Source organism: Scyliorhinus torazame, chromosome 14 (genome assembly GCF_047496885.1).
Source record: "Scyliorhinus torazame isolate Kashiwa2021f chromosome 14, sScyTor2.1, whole genome shotgun sequence".
NCBI lineage: Eukaryota > Metazoa > Chordata > Chondrichthyes > Carcharhiniformes > Scyliorhinidae > Scyliorhinus > Scyliorhinus torazame.
Window position 1 is genome coordinate 50398297 of NC_092720.1, and position 13858 is coordinate 50412154.

At 46.1% G+C, this 13858-nt stretch overlaps 1 protein-coding gene across 5 annotated transcripts in view; it reads left to right on the plus strand.

The window, feature by feature from the left end:
* The first annotated feature begins 2139 nt into the window (after window positions 1–2139).
* The window catches only part of LOC140389718 (run domain Beclin-1-interacting and cysteine-rich domain-containing protein-like), a 112228-nt gene continuing 100509 nt past the window's right edge, over window positions 2140–13858 (plus strand). For 2 of the 5 annotated variants that reach the window (XR_011934454.1, XM_072474167.1), the window contains exons 1-2: window positions 2140–2416; window positions 11289–11442. Coding sequence is in view for 4 of the 5 variants with exons in the window: in XM_072474167.1 (XP_072330268.1) it covers window positions 2349–2416; window positions 11289–11442 (222 nt within the window). In the remaining variant the exon portion in view is untranslated. The remainder of the gene's footprint in view (window positions 2417–11288; window positions 11443–13858) is intronic. The other 3 variants (XM_072474164.1, XM_072474166.1, XM_072474165.1) reach the window with 2 other exon arrangements.

Sequence of the window (13858 nt, forward strand, 5' to 3'; positions counted from 1 at the left end):
TGAAAAGGAGTGATGATGGCAGATATAAATGAGATACAGAGAACACCTGAAGTGAAAGATCTGTTCACAATAGGGGTGGCACGGTAGCACAGTGGTTAGCACTGTTGCTTCACAGTGCCAGGGTCCCAGGTTCGATTCCTGTCTTAGGTCACAGTCTGTGCGGAGTCTGCACATTCTCCCCGTGTCTGCATGGGTTTCCTGACAAGACCGAAAAGACGTACCATTAGGTAATTTGGACATTCTGAATTCTCCCTCAGTGTACCCGAACAGGCGCCGGAGTGTGGCAACTAGGAGATTTTCACAGTAACCTCATTGCAATGTTAATGTAAGCCTACTTGTGACAATAATAAAGATTATATCAGCTAATATGGGGACTAGTAAGGAAAATCTGGTGGTCAACATTTTTTGGGGAATAGTATTGAGGGCCTATGGGGAGATAGGAGAGAGATAGAGAAAAATGCGTGGGGAGGAGGGTTAATTGCATGCATTAAACAAAGTTTGCCCAGGTGGGCGAGTGGATGGGAGGGTAGCAGCAGAGATAACTGTTTGCAGTGTCCCAAACCTAGTCACAAAAAAAGTGCATGAGCTCTTTCTGCTTATTGTTGGGGGTGGTGGTACAAGAAAATGGTTTACCGTCGACAAAAGATGCCAAGGTTATCTCGGGTGAGCAGTTTTAGCAGAGGAGAGCTGTACTGGTGTGTTTTTCGTGGTACAGCCAGTTCTGAAGCAATCATATTCAATTGGAGTTGTCCCTATCAAACTGCATGGTACAGCTAATGAATATTTTTCACACAAAGGATATTACAAATTTGTAACTACCTCACCTAAAATGTTGTGGATACTAGATAATTGAAACTGAGATGAATAACATCCATCAAGGGAAATATCGAGCCAAGGCAAATAAACTGAGTTGAGGTACTGATCATCCACTGAATGGAATAGCAGACTCGGGGCTGAATGGTTGTGTGTGTTCCTCAAAGTTTGCCAAACAGCCCACCTACTACAGCTTCTGGTAGATCCATTAATGGTGTCGCCGTACGGTTAGAATTTAGAATGAAGCGCCAGGAATGGCCTGCGGCCTAAGGAATCCTCGAACTCGTCCATTAATGCCACGCCCAAAGCTTGCCGGCGGGGCGGTGTGTCGACCACTGTTGCGTTAGGAACCTGGGATCGGAGGTACAGGCCGAATCCGAGGCGGAGAGCTCCGCGGCTAAGAGGTGGAAGGACGCAGGCGCAGACCGGTATGGAGAGGGAAGGGGAGAGGGGCGGGTGGAGGCCGGTGCGTGGGGGGGAGGGGCCGGAGGCCGGTGTGTGGGGGGAGGGGTCGGAGGCCGGTGTGTGTGTGTGTGTGGGGGGGAGGGGCTGGAGGCCGGTGTGAGGGGGAGGGGCTTGAGGCCGGTGTGAGGGGGAGGGGCTGGAGGTCGGTGGGGGGGGAGGGGCTGGAGGCCGTTTAGGGGAGTGGCTCGAGGCCGTTTCGGGGAGTGGGTGGAGGTTGGTGGGAGGGTGGGGCCGGAGGATGGTGGGGGAGGGGCTGGAGGTTGGTGTGGGGGGAGGGGCTGGAGATTGGTGTGGGGGAGGGGCTGGAGGTTGGTGTGGGGGAGGGGCTGGAGGTTGGTGTAGGGGGGAGGGGCTGGAGGTTGGTGGGGAGGGGCTGGAGGTCGGTGGGGGGAGGGGCTGGAGGTCGGTGGGGGGAGGGGCTGGAGGTCGGTGGGGGGAGGGGCTGGAGGTCGGTGGGGGGAGGGGCTGGAGGTCGGTGGGGGGGGAGGGGCTGGAGGCCGTTTAGGGGAGTGGCTCGAGGCCGTTTCGGGGAGTGGGTGGAGGTTGGTGGGAGGGTGGGGCCGGAGGATGGTGGGGGAGGGGCTGGAGGCTGGTGTGGGGGGAGGGGCTGGAGATTGGTGTGGGGGAGGGGCTGGAGGTTGGTGTGGGGGAGGGGCTGGAGGTTGGTGTAGGGGGGAGGGGCTGGAGGTTGGTGGGGAGGGGCTGGAGGTCGGTGGGGGGAGGGGCTGGAGGTCGGTGGGGGGAGGGGCTGGAGGTCGGTGGGGGGAGGGGCTGGAGGTCGGTGGGGGGAGGGGATGGAGGCCAATGTGCGGGAGGGGGGGTGTATCCGGGGCCGTTGGTAGGGCGGGGTATAGCTTGACATCACGTGTTGTGAAGGAAGGCGGAGGCCTGAGGGGAGTCGAGGCAGTGGCGTGGGGGGTAGACAGGCTCTGGTCGATGGCGGGGGACAGCATTGAGCGGCTGTGCCAAGCGGATTAGGAACGTGGCCTCGACAGGAAGTTGAGAAGCTGGGGGGGACAGAGAGCTGACTTCCCCGGAATGTCCGGGGAGAGGCCCGGGTTCATGAGGACATGTTGTTGACATGGAGTGAGAATAACTGGCAGCGCGACATGGAGAGCGCCGAGGAGGCAGAGTGCAGGTACCATTCAGGCAGAGTGTGCTGCCTTCACATGTCTCCGTGTCCTGTCTCAACTTCTTGTCAACGGGCAGTCCCTGATTTGTACTATTCTGCGCCTGGAATTCCCTCCCCATTTACGATTTATAAATCTTGTGCAGTGCTTAGTTCGCGGGTTATAATTTTAATTGTTATGGTAACTGACCTTATTTAGTTTCCAGATTATAATTTATTTAATTAGTACAGTCATACTAAACGGGTGGCGGCTGCGTAATGACAGGTGCCTCCAGAACAAATTTGACCCTCTGCTGGGCTGCAGAAAGACTGGGAGGGATTGGCTTGATGGGCAAGCCACCGAGTTCCATTACACAATGCATGTATGCTTTTTTAACATTCGCTGACAAGTGAGACTGAATTTCACGTTTTAGATTTGTGTGTGTATGAACATGGAGATGTCTGTGCAGTTTTGACTCACTAAAGAATTCTGAGATGCAGTTACAAGAATTTATGGCATAAAGACGGATATATGTTAGTCTCTCGTTTGAATCATTTAAATTGGGGTAGAGGACAGATGGCTATATGTTCGTTTGCTCTGATGTCATGAATGGACGTAGGAGATTTCTAAAGGTCACCTTTTGCATTCCTGATACCACTCACATTTTGCAAGTATTCTTTTATTATGTATTAAGAATGGTCACCTCCAAGGAATTTTTTTTTCAATTTTCAGTACCACTCCCTGGATTTTACTCCAATCCGATTGTGACTCTTGTGTGGAATTTGCATATTCTCCCCGTGTGTACATGGGTTTCCTCCGGCTGCTCCGATTTCCTCCCACAGCCCAAGGATGGGCTGGTTACATAGAACATAGAAAATACAGCACAGAACAGGCCCTTCGGCCCACGATGTTGTGCCGAACCTTTGTCCTAGATTGATCATAGATTATCAATGAATTTACAGTGCAGAAGGAGGCCACTCGGCCCCCTGAGTCTTCACCGGCTCTTGGAAAGAACACCCCACCCAAACTCAATACCTCCACCCAACACCAAGGGCAATTTTGGACACTAAGGGCAATTTATCATGGCCAATCCACCTACCCTGCACACCTTTGAACTGTGGGAGGAAACCCACTCAGACACGGGGAGGACGTGCAGACTCCGCACAGACAGTGACCCAAGCCGGAATCGAACCTGGGACCCTGGAGCTGTGAAGCATTTGTGCTATCCACAATGCTACCGTGCTGCCCTTAAGAACAAATAAATCTACACTATATCATTTTACCGTAATCCATGTACCTATCCAATAGCTGCTTGAAGGTCCCTAATGTTTCGGACTCAACTACTTGCACAGGCAGTGCATTCCATGCCCCCACTACTCTCTGGGTAAAGAACCTACCTCTGATATCCCTCCTATATCTTCCACCTTTCACCTTAAATTTATGTCCCCTTGTAATGGTTTGTTCCACCCGGGGAAAAAGTCGCTGACTGTCTACTCTATCTATTCCCCTGATCATCTTATAAACCTCTATCAAGTCGCCCCTCATCCTTCTCCGTTCTAATGAGAAAAGGCCTAGCACCCTCGACCTTTCCTCGTAAGACCTACTCTCCATTCCAGGTAACATCCTGGTAAATCTTCTTTGCACCTTTTCCAAAGCTTCCACATCCTTCCTAAAATGAGGTGACCAGAACTGTACACAGTACTCCAAATGTGGCCTCACCAAAGTTTTGTACAGCTGCATCATCACCTCACGGCTCTTAAATTCAATCCCTCTGTTCATGAACGTGAGCACACCATAGGCCTTCTTCACAGCTCTATCCACTTGAGTGGCAACTTTCAAAGATGTATGAACGTAGACCCCAAGATCTCTCTGCTCCTCCACATTGCCAAGAGCTCTACCGTTAACCCTGTATTCCGCATTTATATTTGTCCTTCCAAAATGGACAACCTCACTTTTCAGGGTTAAACTCCATCTGCCACTTCTCAGCCCAGCTCTGCATCCTATCTATGTCTCTTTGCAGCCGACAACAGCCCTCCTTACTATCCACAACTCCACCAATCTTCGTATCGTCTGCAAATTTACTGACCCACCCTTCAACTCCCTCATCCAAGTCATTAATGAAAATCACAAATAGCAGAGGACCCAGAACTGATCCCTGCGGTACGCCACTGGTAACTGGGATCCAGGCTGAATATTTGCCATCCACCACCACTCTCTGACTTCTATCGGTTAGCCAGTTCGTTATCCAACTGGCCAAATTTCCCACTATCCCATGCCTCCTTACTTTCTGCAGAAGCCTACCCTGGGGAACCTTATCAAATGCCTTACTAAAATCCATGTGCACTACATCCACTGCTTTACCTTCATCCACATGCTTGGTCACCTCCTCAAAGAATTCAATAAGATTTGTAAGGCAAGATGTGTTGACTATCCCTAATCAAGCAGTGTCTTTCCAGATGCTCAGAAATCCTATCCTTCAGTACCCTTTCCATGACTTTGCCTACCACCGAAGTAAGACTAACTGGCCTGTAATTCCCAGGGTTATCCCTAGTCCCTTTTTTGAACAGGGGCACGACATTTGTCACTCTCCAATCCCCTGGTACCACCCCTGTTGACAGTGAGGACGAAAAGATCATTGCCAGCGGCTCTGCAATTTCATCTCTTGCTTCCCATAGAATCCTTGGATATATCCCGTCAGGCCCGGGGGACTTGTCTATCCTCAAGTTTTTCAAAATGCCCAACACATCTTCCTTCCTTACAAGTATTTCCTCGAGCTTACCAGTCTGTTTCACACTGTCCTCTCCAACAATATCGCCCCTCTCATTTGTAAATACAGAAGAAAAGTACTTGTTCAAGACCTCTCCTATCTCTTCAGACTCAATACACAATCTCCCGCTACTGTCCTTGATCGGACCTACCCTCGCTCTAGTCATTCTCATATTTCTCACATATGTGTAAAAGGCCTTGGGGTTTTCCTTGATCCTACCCGCCAAAGATTGTTCATTCCCTCTCTTAGCTCTCTTAATCCCTTTCTTCAGTTCCCTCCTGGCTATCTTGTATCCCTCCAATGCCCTGTCTGAACCTTGTTTCCTCAGCCTTACATAAGTCTCATTTTTCCTCTTAACAAGACATTCAACCTCTCTTGTCAACCATGGTTCCCTCACTCGACCATCTCTACCCTGCCTGACAGGGACATACACAACCAGGACACGTAGTACCTGTTCCTTGAACAAGTTCCACATTTCACTTGTGTCCTTCCCTGATGGCCTATGTTCCCAACTTATGCACTTCAATTCTTGTCTGACAACATCGTATTTACCCTTCCCCCAATTGTAAACCTTGCCCTGTTGAACGCACCTATCCCTCACCATTACTCAAGTGAAAGTCACAGAATTGTGGTCACTATCTCCAAAATGCTCCCCCACTAACAAATCTATCACTTGCCCTGGTTCATTACCAAGTACTAAATCCAATATTGCCCCTCCTTTGGTCGGACAATCTACATACTGTGTTAGAAAAGCTTCCTGGACACACTGCACAAACACCACCCCATCCAAACTATTTGATCTTAAAGAGTTTCCACTCAATATTTGGGAAGTTAAAGTCACCCATGACTACTACCCTGTGACTTCTGCACCTTTCCAAAATCTGTTTCCCAATCTGTTCCGCCACATCTCTGCTACTATTCAGGGGCCTATAGAAAACTCCCAACAAGGTGACTGCTCCTTTCCTATTTCTGACTTCAACCCATACTACCTCAGTAGGCAGATACTCCTCGAACTGCCTTTCTGCAGCTGTTATACTATCTCTAATTAACAATGCCACCCCCCCACCTCTTTTACCCCCCTCCCTAATCTTATTGAAACATCTATAACCAGGGACCTCCAACAACCATTTCTGCCCCTCTTCTATCCAAGTTTCCGTGATGGCCACCACATCGTAGTCCCAAGTACCGATCCATGCCTTAAGTTCACCCACCTTATTCCTGATGCTTCTTGCGTTGAAGTATACACACTTCAACCCATCTCTGTGCCTGCAAGTACTCTCCTTTGTCAGTGTTCCCTTCCCCACTGCCTCATTACACGCTTTGGCGTCCTGAATATCGGCTACCTTAGTTGCTGGACTACAAATCCGGTTCCCATTCCCCTGCCAAATTAGTTTAAACCCTCCCGAAGAGGACTAGAAAACCTCCCTCCCAGGATATTGGTGCCCCTCTGGTTCAGATGCAACCCGTCCTGCTTGTACAGGTCCCACCTTCCCCAGAATGCGCTCCAATTATCCAAATACCTGAAGCCCTCCCTCCTACACCATTCCTGCAGCCACGTGTTCAGCTGCACTCTCTCCCGATTCCTAGCCTCGCTATCACGTGGCACCGGCAACAAACCAGAGATGACAACTTTGCCTGTCCTGGCTTTTAACTTCCAGCCTAACTCCCTAAACTTGTTTATTACCTCCACACCCCTTTTCCTACCTATGTCGTTGGTACCAATGTGCACCACGACTTCTGGCTGCTCGCCCTCCCCCTTAAGGATCCTGAAGACACAATCCGAGACATCCCTGACCCTGGCACCCGGGAGGCAACATACCTTCCGGGAGTCTCGCTCGCGACCACAGAATCTCCTATCTATTCCCCTAACCATTGAATCTCCTACAACTATTGCTTTTCTATTCTCCCCCCCCTTCTCTTCTGAGCCCCAGAGCCAGACTCAGTGCCAGAGACCTGGCCGCTAGGGCCTTCCCCCGGTAGGTCATCCCCCCAAACAGCATCCAAAACGGTATACTTGTTTTGAAGGGGAATGGCCACGAGGGATTGGTCATGCTAAATTGCCTCTTCGGGTGTGGTTGCAGGAATAGGACAGGGTATTTTGCCTATGTGGGGTGGTCTTTCGAAGGGTTGGTGCAGATTTGATGGGCTGAATGGTCTCCTTCTCTGTAGGGATTCTATGGTAGGCTCCATTCTATGTGCATCCCGAAAGACGTGCTGTTAGGTGAATTGGACATTCTGAATTCTTCCTCCGTGTACTCAGAACAGGCATCAGAATGTGGCGACTAGGGGCTTTTCACAGTAACTTCATTGCAGTGTTACTGTAAGCCTACTTGTGACAATAAAGATTATTATTATCCCCAGCTTCAGACGAGCAAAATCTTGCACTGTTTTTTTTCATTAAACCTGACATATCCGACTGCCTTTAAGTGAGATTACCAATGACAGTATGCTCCTGTTAATTCTGATTTGGTTTAAAATAATTGATTAATTCATGAGTATGAATTGAACAATTTTAATAAAATTAGACTTTCTGCACCATATCCAATAACAATTTAAACTAAAAACATTTTGAAATGAGAAAAACAAATTGCAATGCCAAATTAGCAATAGTTTTATGTGGCGCAGTGGTCAGCACTGCTGCTCAATGGCGGTGAGGACCCAGGTTCAACCCCGGCCCTGACTCACTGTCCGCATTCTCCCTGTTTCTGCGTAGGTCTCGCCCCCACAACCCAAAGATGTACAGGGTAGGTGGATTGGCCATGTTAAATTGCCCCTTAATTGCAAAAACCTTTCCATTTTTTCTTTCCTTTTATAAAATTGTTTTTTTGTTTCACATCTCTGACTGCAAGTGCAGATAATTTATTCCTCAGCCACTTCTAGTATTGTTTTGCAACTGGATGGTCTTTGGCTGTATGATTTATTTTCCCCTTGTTCTTATGCTAACAGCTGAATGCTGTTGGGAGATCATGGCGAGGATCCCACATGCCAGCACTTTGTGCTGTTGCATGACATGTTTTACTTGTTTTTCGCCACAACGTGGGGCAGTACGATGGCATAGTGGGTAGCACAGTTGCTTCACAGCTCCAGGGGCCCAGGTTCGATTCCTGGCTTGGGTCACTGTCTGTGCGGAGTCTGCATGTTCTTCCCGTGTCTGCGTGGGTTTCCTCCAGGTGCTCCGGTCTCCTCCCACAGTCCAAAGACGTGCGGGTTAGGTGGCTTGGCCTTGATAAATTGTCCTTAGTGGCAAGAAAATGTCAAGTTGCGTTACGGGGATAGGGTAGATACGTGGGCTGAGGGCCACTGCAGACTCGATGGGCCGAATGGCCTCCTTCTGCAGTGTAAATTCTATGATTCTATGAACTGGTACTGCTGTTCTGCCTTATTGAGTTAGTCCTTCTACTTCTGCACAGTTCCTACCAGCTAAGTGCAGAATATTACTGCTGAATCAGGTTGTTGCCAAATCCTTTTGCCCAGCATTTGTCTTTACAAAATGTGCTTTCAAAATAAGTAGTCATTAGAATGGTTATAGCACAGAAGGAGGCCATTCAGCTTATTGTGTTAGTGCTGGCTGTCTGCAAGATCAACTCAGCTAGGCCCATACCCCTCCCTTTTTTCTGTCACCCTGCAAATATTTCCTCTTCAGATAATCAATTATTTTCTGACAACTACGAGTGAATCTGCATCCAGTGTGCATTCAGGCAGTGCACTCCAGATCCCAATGACTCACTGTAAAAACAATCTTTCCTCGTGCTGCCTTTGGGCAGGGGATGAGGGACTCCTGCAAAATGTGCTAGTGGTTTGCATAGGTCGTTACCAATTTCTTTGCGGAATACCAATTTTATTTACATTACATTTTGTACTGAGTGTCCCATTATTTTGCCCCATTATTATCCACTTCCTGGCGGTATCTAGAAAGAATTTATGTAGCTAGATTGCTGTCATGTCCATACAGGCTGAATGCTCAGTGTAAGTTATTTTTCTCCTGTGCGACTTTGGTTTGAGGTATCCGGGTACCTCAGCACCACTGATCCCTTTCCTGTACAGTCTACAGCATTTTCTGTTATTGCACCTGCTGATTCCCTCACTTAGGCGATTGGTTGCACTTCCTTATAATAATAATTGCTTATTGTCACAAGTAGGCTTCAATGAAGTTACTGTGAAAAGCCCCTAATCGCCACATTTCGCCTTCCTGCCTGTTCGGGGAGGCAGGTACAGGAATTGAGCCTGCGCTGCTGGCCTTGTTCTGCATTACAAGCCGGCTATTTAGCCCACTGTGCTAAACCAGCCCCTTATAACTCTTTTTTATTATAGGATAGGGTATTAGTAAGGGTTCCTTGAAAAGTTTTTTAAATTAATGTTGATGACAAGATAACTTCAAGGTAACTGCCAGTGTACTCTTCAGCATCATCCTCATTATTTATATAATATCACTTAATGACATTGTCTAGAAACAGGGATCAGGCTTCTATGTATGCTAATCACACGTTGATTTACTTCTCAATCTTCTCTTGATTTCGAGGTTATGGCTTCATCTTCCAATTGCCTCTATGATATCATGTCTCTGATTAATCAAATGAAGCCATCTTTTTGACTTTTACGTGTTTGTCCTTTGCAGTACACAAGTTTCACTGACTACCGCCTTGGGCTGAGTCCAAAATGAAAAATATGACCTGTTGATAGATCCAGAATCACGTTTTTTTTGCTGCATCTTCTCTTCACCAGTCTTTACCTGATCATCATTGCTCCTGCATCGATTGATAAATTTACTTGGAAGTTTGACTTCTCTTATACTCTCCTTCTACTCTCCATAAATTGCAATTAATTCAAAATGCTTCCACTTTCATGCTCTTTGCTGATTGCTTTGTACTTTCATAATCCCTTTATTTACTGTGCTTCCCTGCCTCCCTATGCTTTTTCGATTTTTATCTTTGAAATCCTCACCCTTATTCTTCTAAATCTTTGAAAGCATCATTCCACCATATGTCATTAACTTCCTTCAAGCATATGCCAGTGCTTGCACACTACACCCCTCCTACACTTTTGTACTCGTTGTTCCCTATCCTCTGTAATCCACCATTGGTGGCCATTCTTTCAGTCATCACACTATTGCTTTTTGGAATTTCCTTCCAAAATCTTTCCATCTTACTCCCTACCTCCCTGTTTTCAAACATCTCCTTGATTCTGAGCACCCAGTCTTTTGTTTTGTCTCCTAATTTAATTCTTCCCTGCCATCCTGTCTTTTTATCTTCTGCTCTATTAAGACTTCTGATGTGGAATTTCAATGTGAGAAATAGTAGACAAATTCAAGTTGTTGTAAATATAGGTTTATTAATGACCTTGTACAAATACATAGAGACTTGGGTTTGATTTGCTCACTGGTCTGCTACTTTTAAATGGGTTGTGAGATAAATATTCTTGAATTAAGTTCATTTAAGGGAATGGTCCTCCGTTTTTAAAAAAAAAAAGCGGTAGGCCTTCACTGCCTTCTCTTACACAGTGCCACTTTCAAAATTGGTTTATTGGTCTTTTGTTTTTGAGGGTAAAAATTATTTTTCTCACTGTACAGCTATTGTGTATCTGTGCTGTCAAAACAGTACACCTTTTACAAACAAGGCCATTAGAGAAGCTGATTAGTGACTAGTATAATAATATTTATTGTCACAAATAGGCTTACATTAACACTGCAATGAAGTTACTGTGAAAAGCCCCTAGTCGCCACATTCCGGCACCTGTTCGGGTACATGGAGGGAGAATTCAGAATGTCCAAATTACCTAAAAGCACGTCTTTTTCAGGACTTGTGGCAGGAAACCGGAGCACCCGGAGGAAACCCACACAGACACTGGGAGAACGTGCAGCCTCCATAGTTACCCAAGCCGGGAATCGAACCTGGCACCCCGGCGCTGTGAAGCATCAGTGCTAACCACTGTTCTACCGTGCTAACCTAAACCAGAAAATATAATGAACGTTATTTTGCTCGACGGATACTTTTTCTTATAATAGAAAGTGGCACTGGGAATGGGAAAATAACAGCTGAATTTTGAAGCAAGTGTTCTTAAAATGTGTGTCCACATAAAATAACCTAATTTAGGTATGCAGTTGTCTTAATTTGTTTTTTTAAAAAAATCTACTACAGACAAGAACATTGGAAGTTGCTGGGAGGCCTGAAGACCACTGTGGAGGGACTGCTGTCAACAAACAACCCCAATGTCTGGTCTAAGTATGGCGGATTGGCACGACTCTGTAAGGACATGAACAAGATTATGTGCCATGGACTCCTGGAAGACAAGGTTTCAATTATATATTTTTTATTGCAGTCGGGTGTAGAGTTTACTCCAATTAAAGCTCAATTACTGGAGATTTCCAGTAGCAAGCAGAACTTGCCAATAAATAATTTAGCTATTGTAATCAATAATTCCAAAAAATCTAAATTATCATACTCATTCATTCTTAGTCCACACATTCTACGAATGTATCAGATTGGTGAAGGAACTTTGGTTAATAGTAACTTTCATTGTTTGAGCCATAAGGGAAATGTAGTTTAAATGTGAAAGGGCTTTTTCTTTTACTGTAGATGTGAGGGAGACTGCAACCGAATAAGCAAGCTCTATTTTTGGCAGGACACTATGATCAATGTTACTTTGTGATTATTTCCTGAACTCTTAGTATGATGCAGTTACCATGAATATTGCATTTAATAACTCGCCAAATTTTACAATTGAATTGTAACTTGCATCTTGTAGCACTGAACACATGGGCTTTGCTGTATTGAATCTGCTCCTCTGTGCCTTTTGACAGCTGATGGAATATGGTTATATTATCTGCAAAATTGCGCACAACAATTTTACATGAGTCACTTCAAAGATTGTTACTGCACACTGCAGTGGCTTAACTGAATCCAGTATGAAACCAGTGGTTAATTTTTGCTTTGGATTATGCTCTCCAAAAGCAAAAATTTGAAGATCTGTTTGATTATATTGCAGATTAAGAATTGTGTGATTATATTCCAGAATAAGAATTGTGTAAAGATCGGCTCAGATTAGTTTCATACAGAGATTTCAAATCAAATTTCCAAGTCCTCTGTGTGGAAAGTGCTTCATTGCACGTTGCAACATGACTTAAGTTTCCAAGAACTGGCTAGTATTACCACTGGGTGCATTATGTCATAAGAAGTAGTGATTCTTATTCGCCTTTTTTGATTTGTACAATATACAGTTTCTAAAAAATATATTTTTATTCACCTTTTCATGTTTTTTATATTTGCAAACTTTACATGGCCAGATATGGCCAAAACACTTTTTTAGAATAATTTACATGCATTGTGACTCGGGCTGTAATTTGTCAGCAATCTGTCTCTCTTCTCTTCTGAACTTCTTTGAGTGCATTCGTCCACCCCCTCCCTTTCTCTTCCTTATTCCGTGACTTGTCTCTGATTGGCTGAAGCTGCCCCCACCCTAATTGCTGAGAGGCAGTTATCTGGCAGTCACCTGAGGCCTGTTTAGGGGCACAAAGGTACACATTGTATTCTTCACTTTGAAGTTTAAGTAGTGTGAGTCATCCTGAAGTCTGTATAAAAGACAGGCAGAAAGCGCACTCAATAAGCGTTGCGCAGGTCAAAAAGAGACAGCCTGAGTGAGCGAGACACATCCAGAGTGGGAATTTGAAACTTGGTAATTTGGTGCAGTGAGGTAATTCAGTGCAGCGTGGGAGAAGGTGCTTTTTCCCTACTGTTTTGTTCTCTCTCTTCTGGCCTGCAACTTTTAATCAGCAGGGAGAGAACCTGAGAGCATCTGAGACCCTCAGAAGGTAAGTAAGTGATTTTTACTTTTATTACCTTTTCAAATTGTGTGTGTGGGGGGAGGGGTAAACTGAAGTGACATCACAGAAAAGCTGTGACCTGATTGGCTGGTTGGGAATCTACACTAAATTAAAAAAATTAAGCATTGGTAAACTAATTAAACATAGTTTCTTAATTATAATTTAGATGGGTATCTAAGCCAGAGATCGGAGAGTACTGTATTTAGCTTTCACATTTATAGTAGAAATCTAGTGCTAGGAAACATAGTTAACAGTAACTTTAAAAAAACAAAAAACTTTCAACTTTAATTTACTAATTAATTGACGCAATGTCAGTTAGAGGGGTGCAGAGCTCTGACTGTGAGATGTGGCAGGACTGGGAGGCTTCCAACGTCCCGGATGGCTTCATCTGCAGAAAGTGCACCCAACTGGAGCTCCTCACAGACTGCATGGTTCGGTTGGAGCAGCAGTTGGATGCACTTAGGAGCATGCAGGTGGCGGAAAGCGTCATAGATAGCAGTTATATAAATGAGGTCACACCCAAGGTGCAGGCAGAGAAATGGGTGACCACCAGAAAGGGCAGGCAGTCAGTGCAGGAATCCCCTGTGGTTGTCCCCCTCTCGAACAGGTATACCCCTTTGGATACTGTCGGGGGGGGGGGGATAGCCTATCAGGGGAAAACCGCAGCAGCCAGAGCAGTGGCACCACGGCTGGCTCTGATGTTCAGAAGGGAGGGTCAAAGTGCAGAAGAGCAATAGTAATAGGGGACTCTATATAGTCAGGGGCACAAATAGGCGCTTCTGTGGATGTGAAAGAGACTCCAGGATGGTATGTTGCCTCCCTGGTGCCAGGGTCCAGGATGTCTCCGAACGGGTAGAGGGCATCCTTTGGGGGAGGGCAAACAGGCAG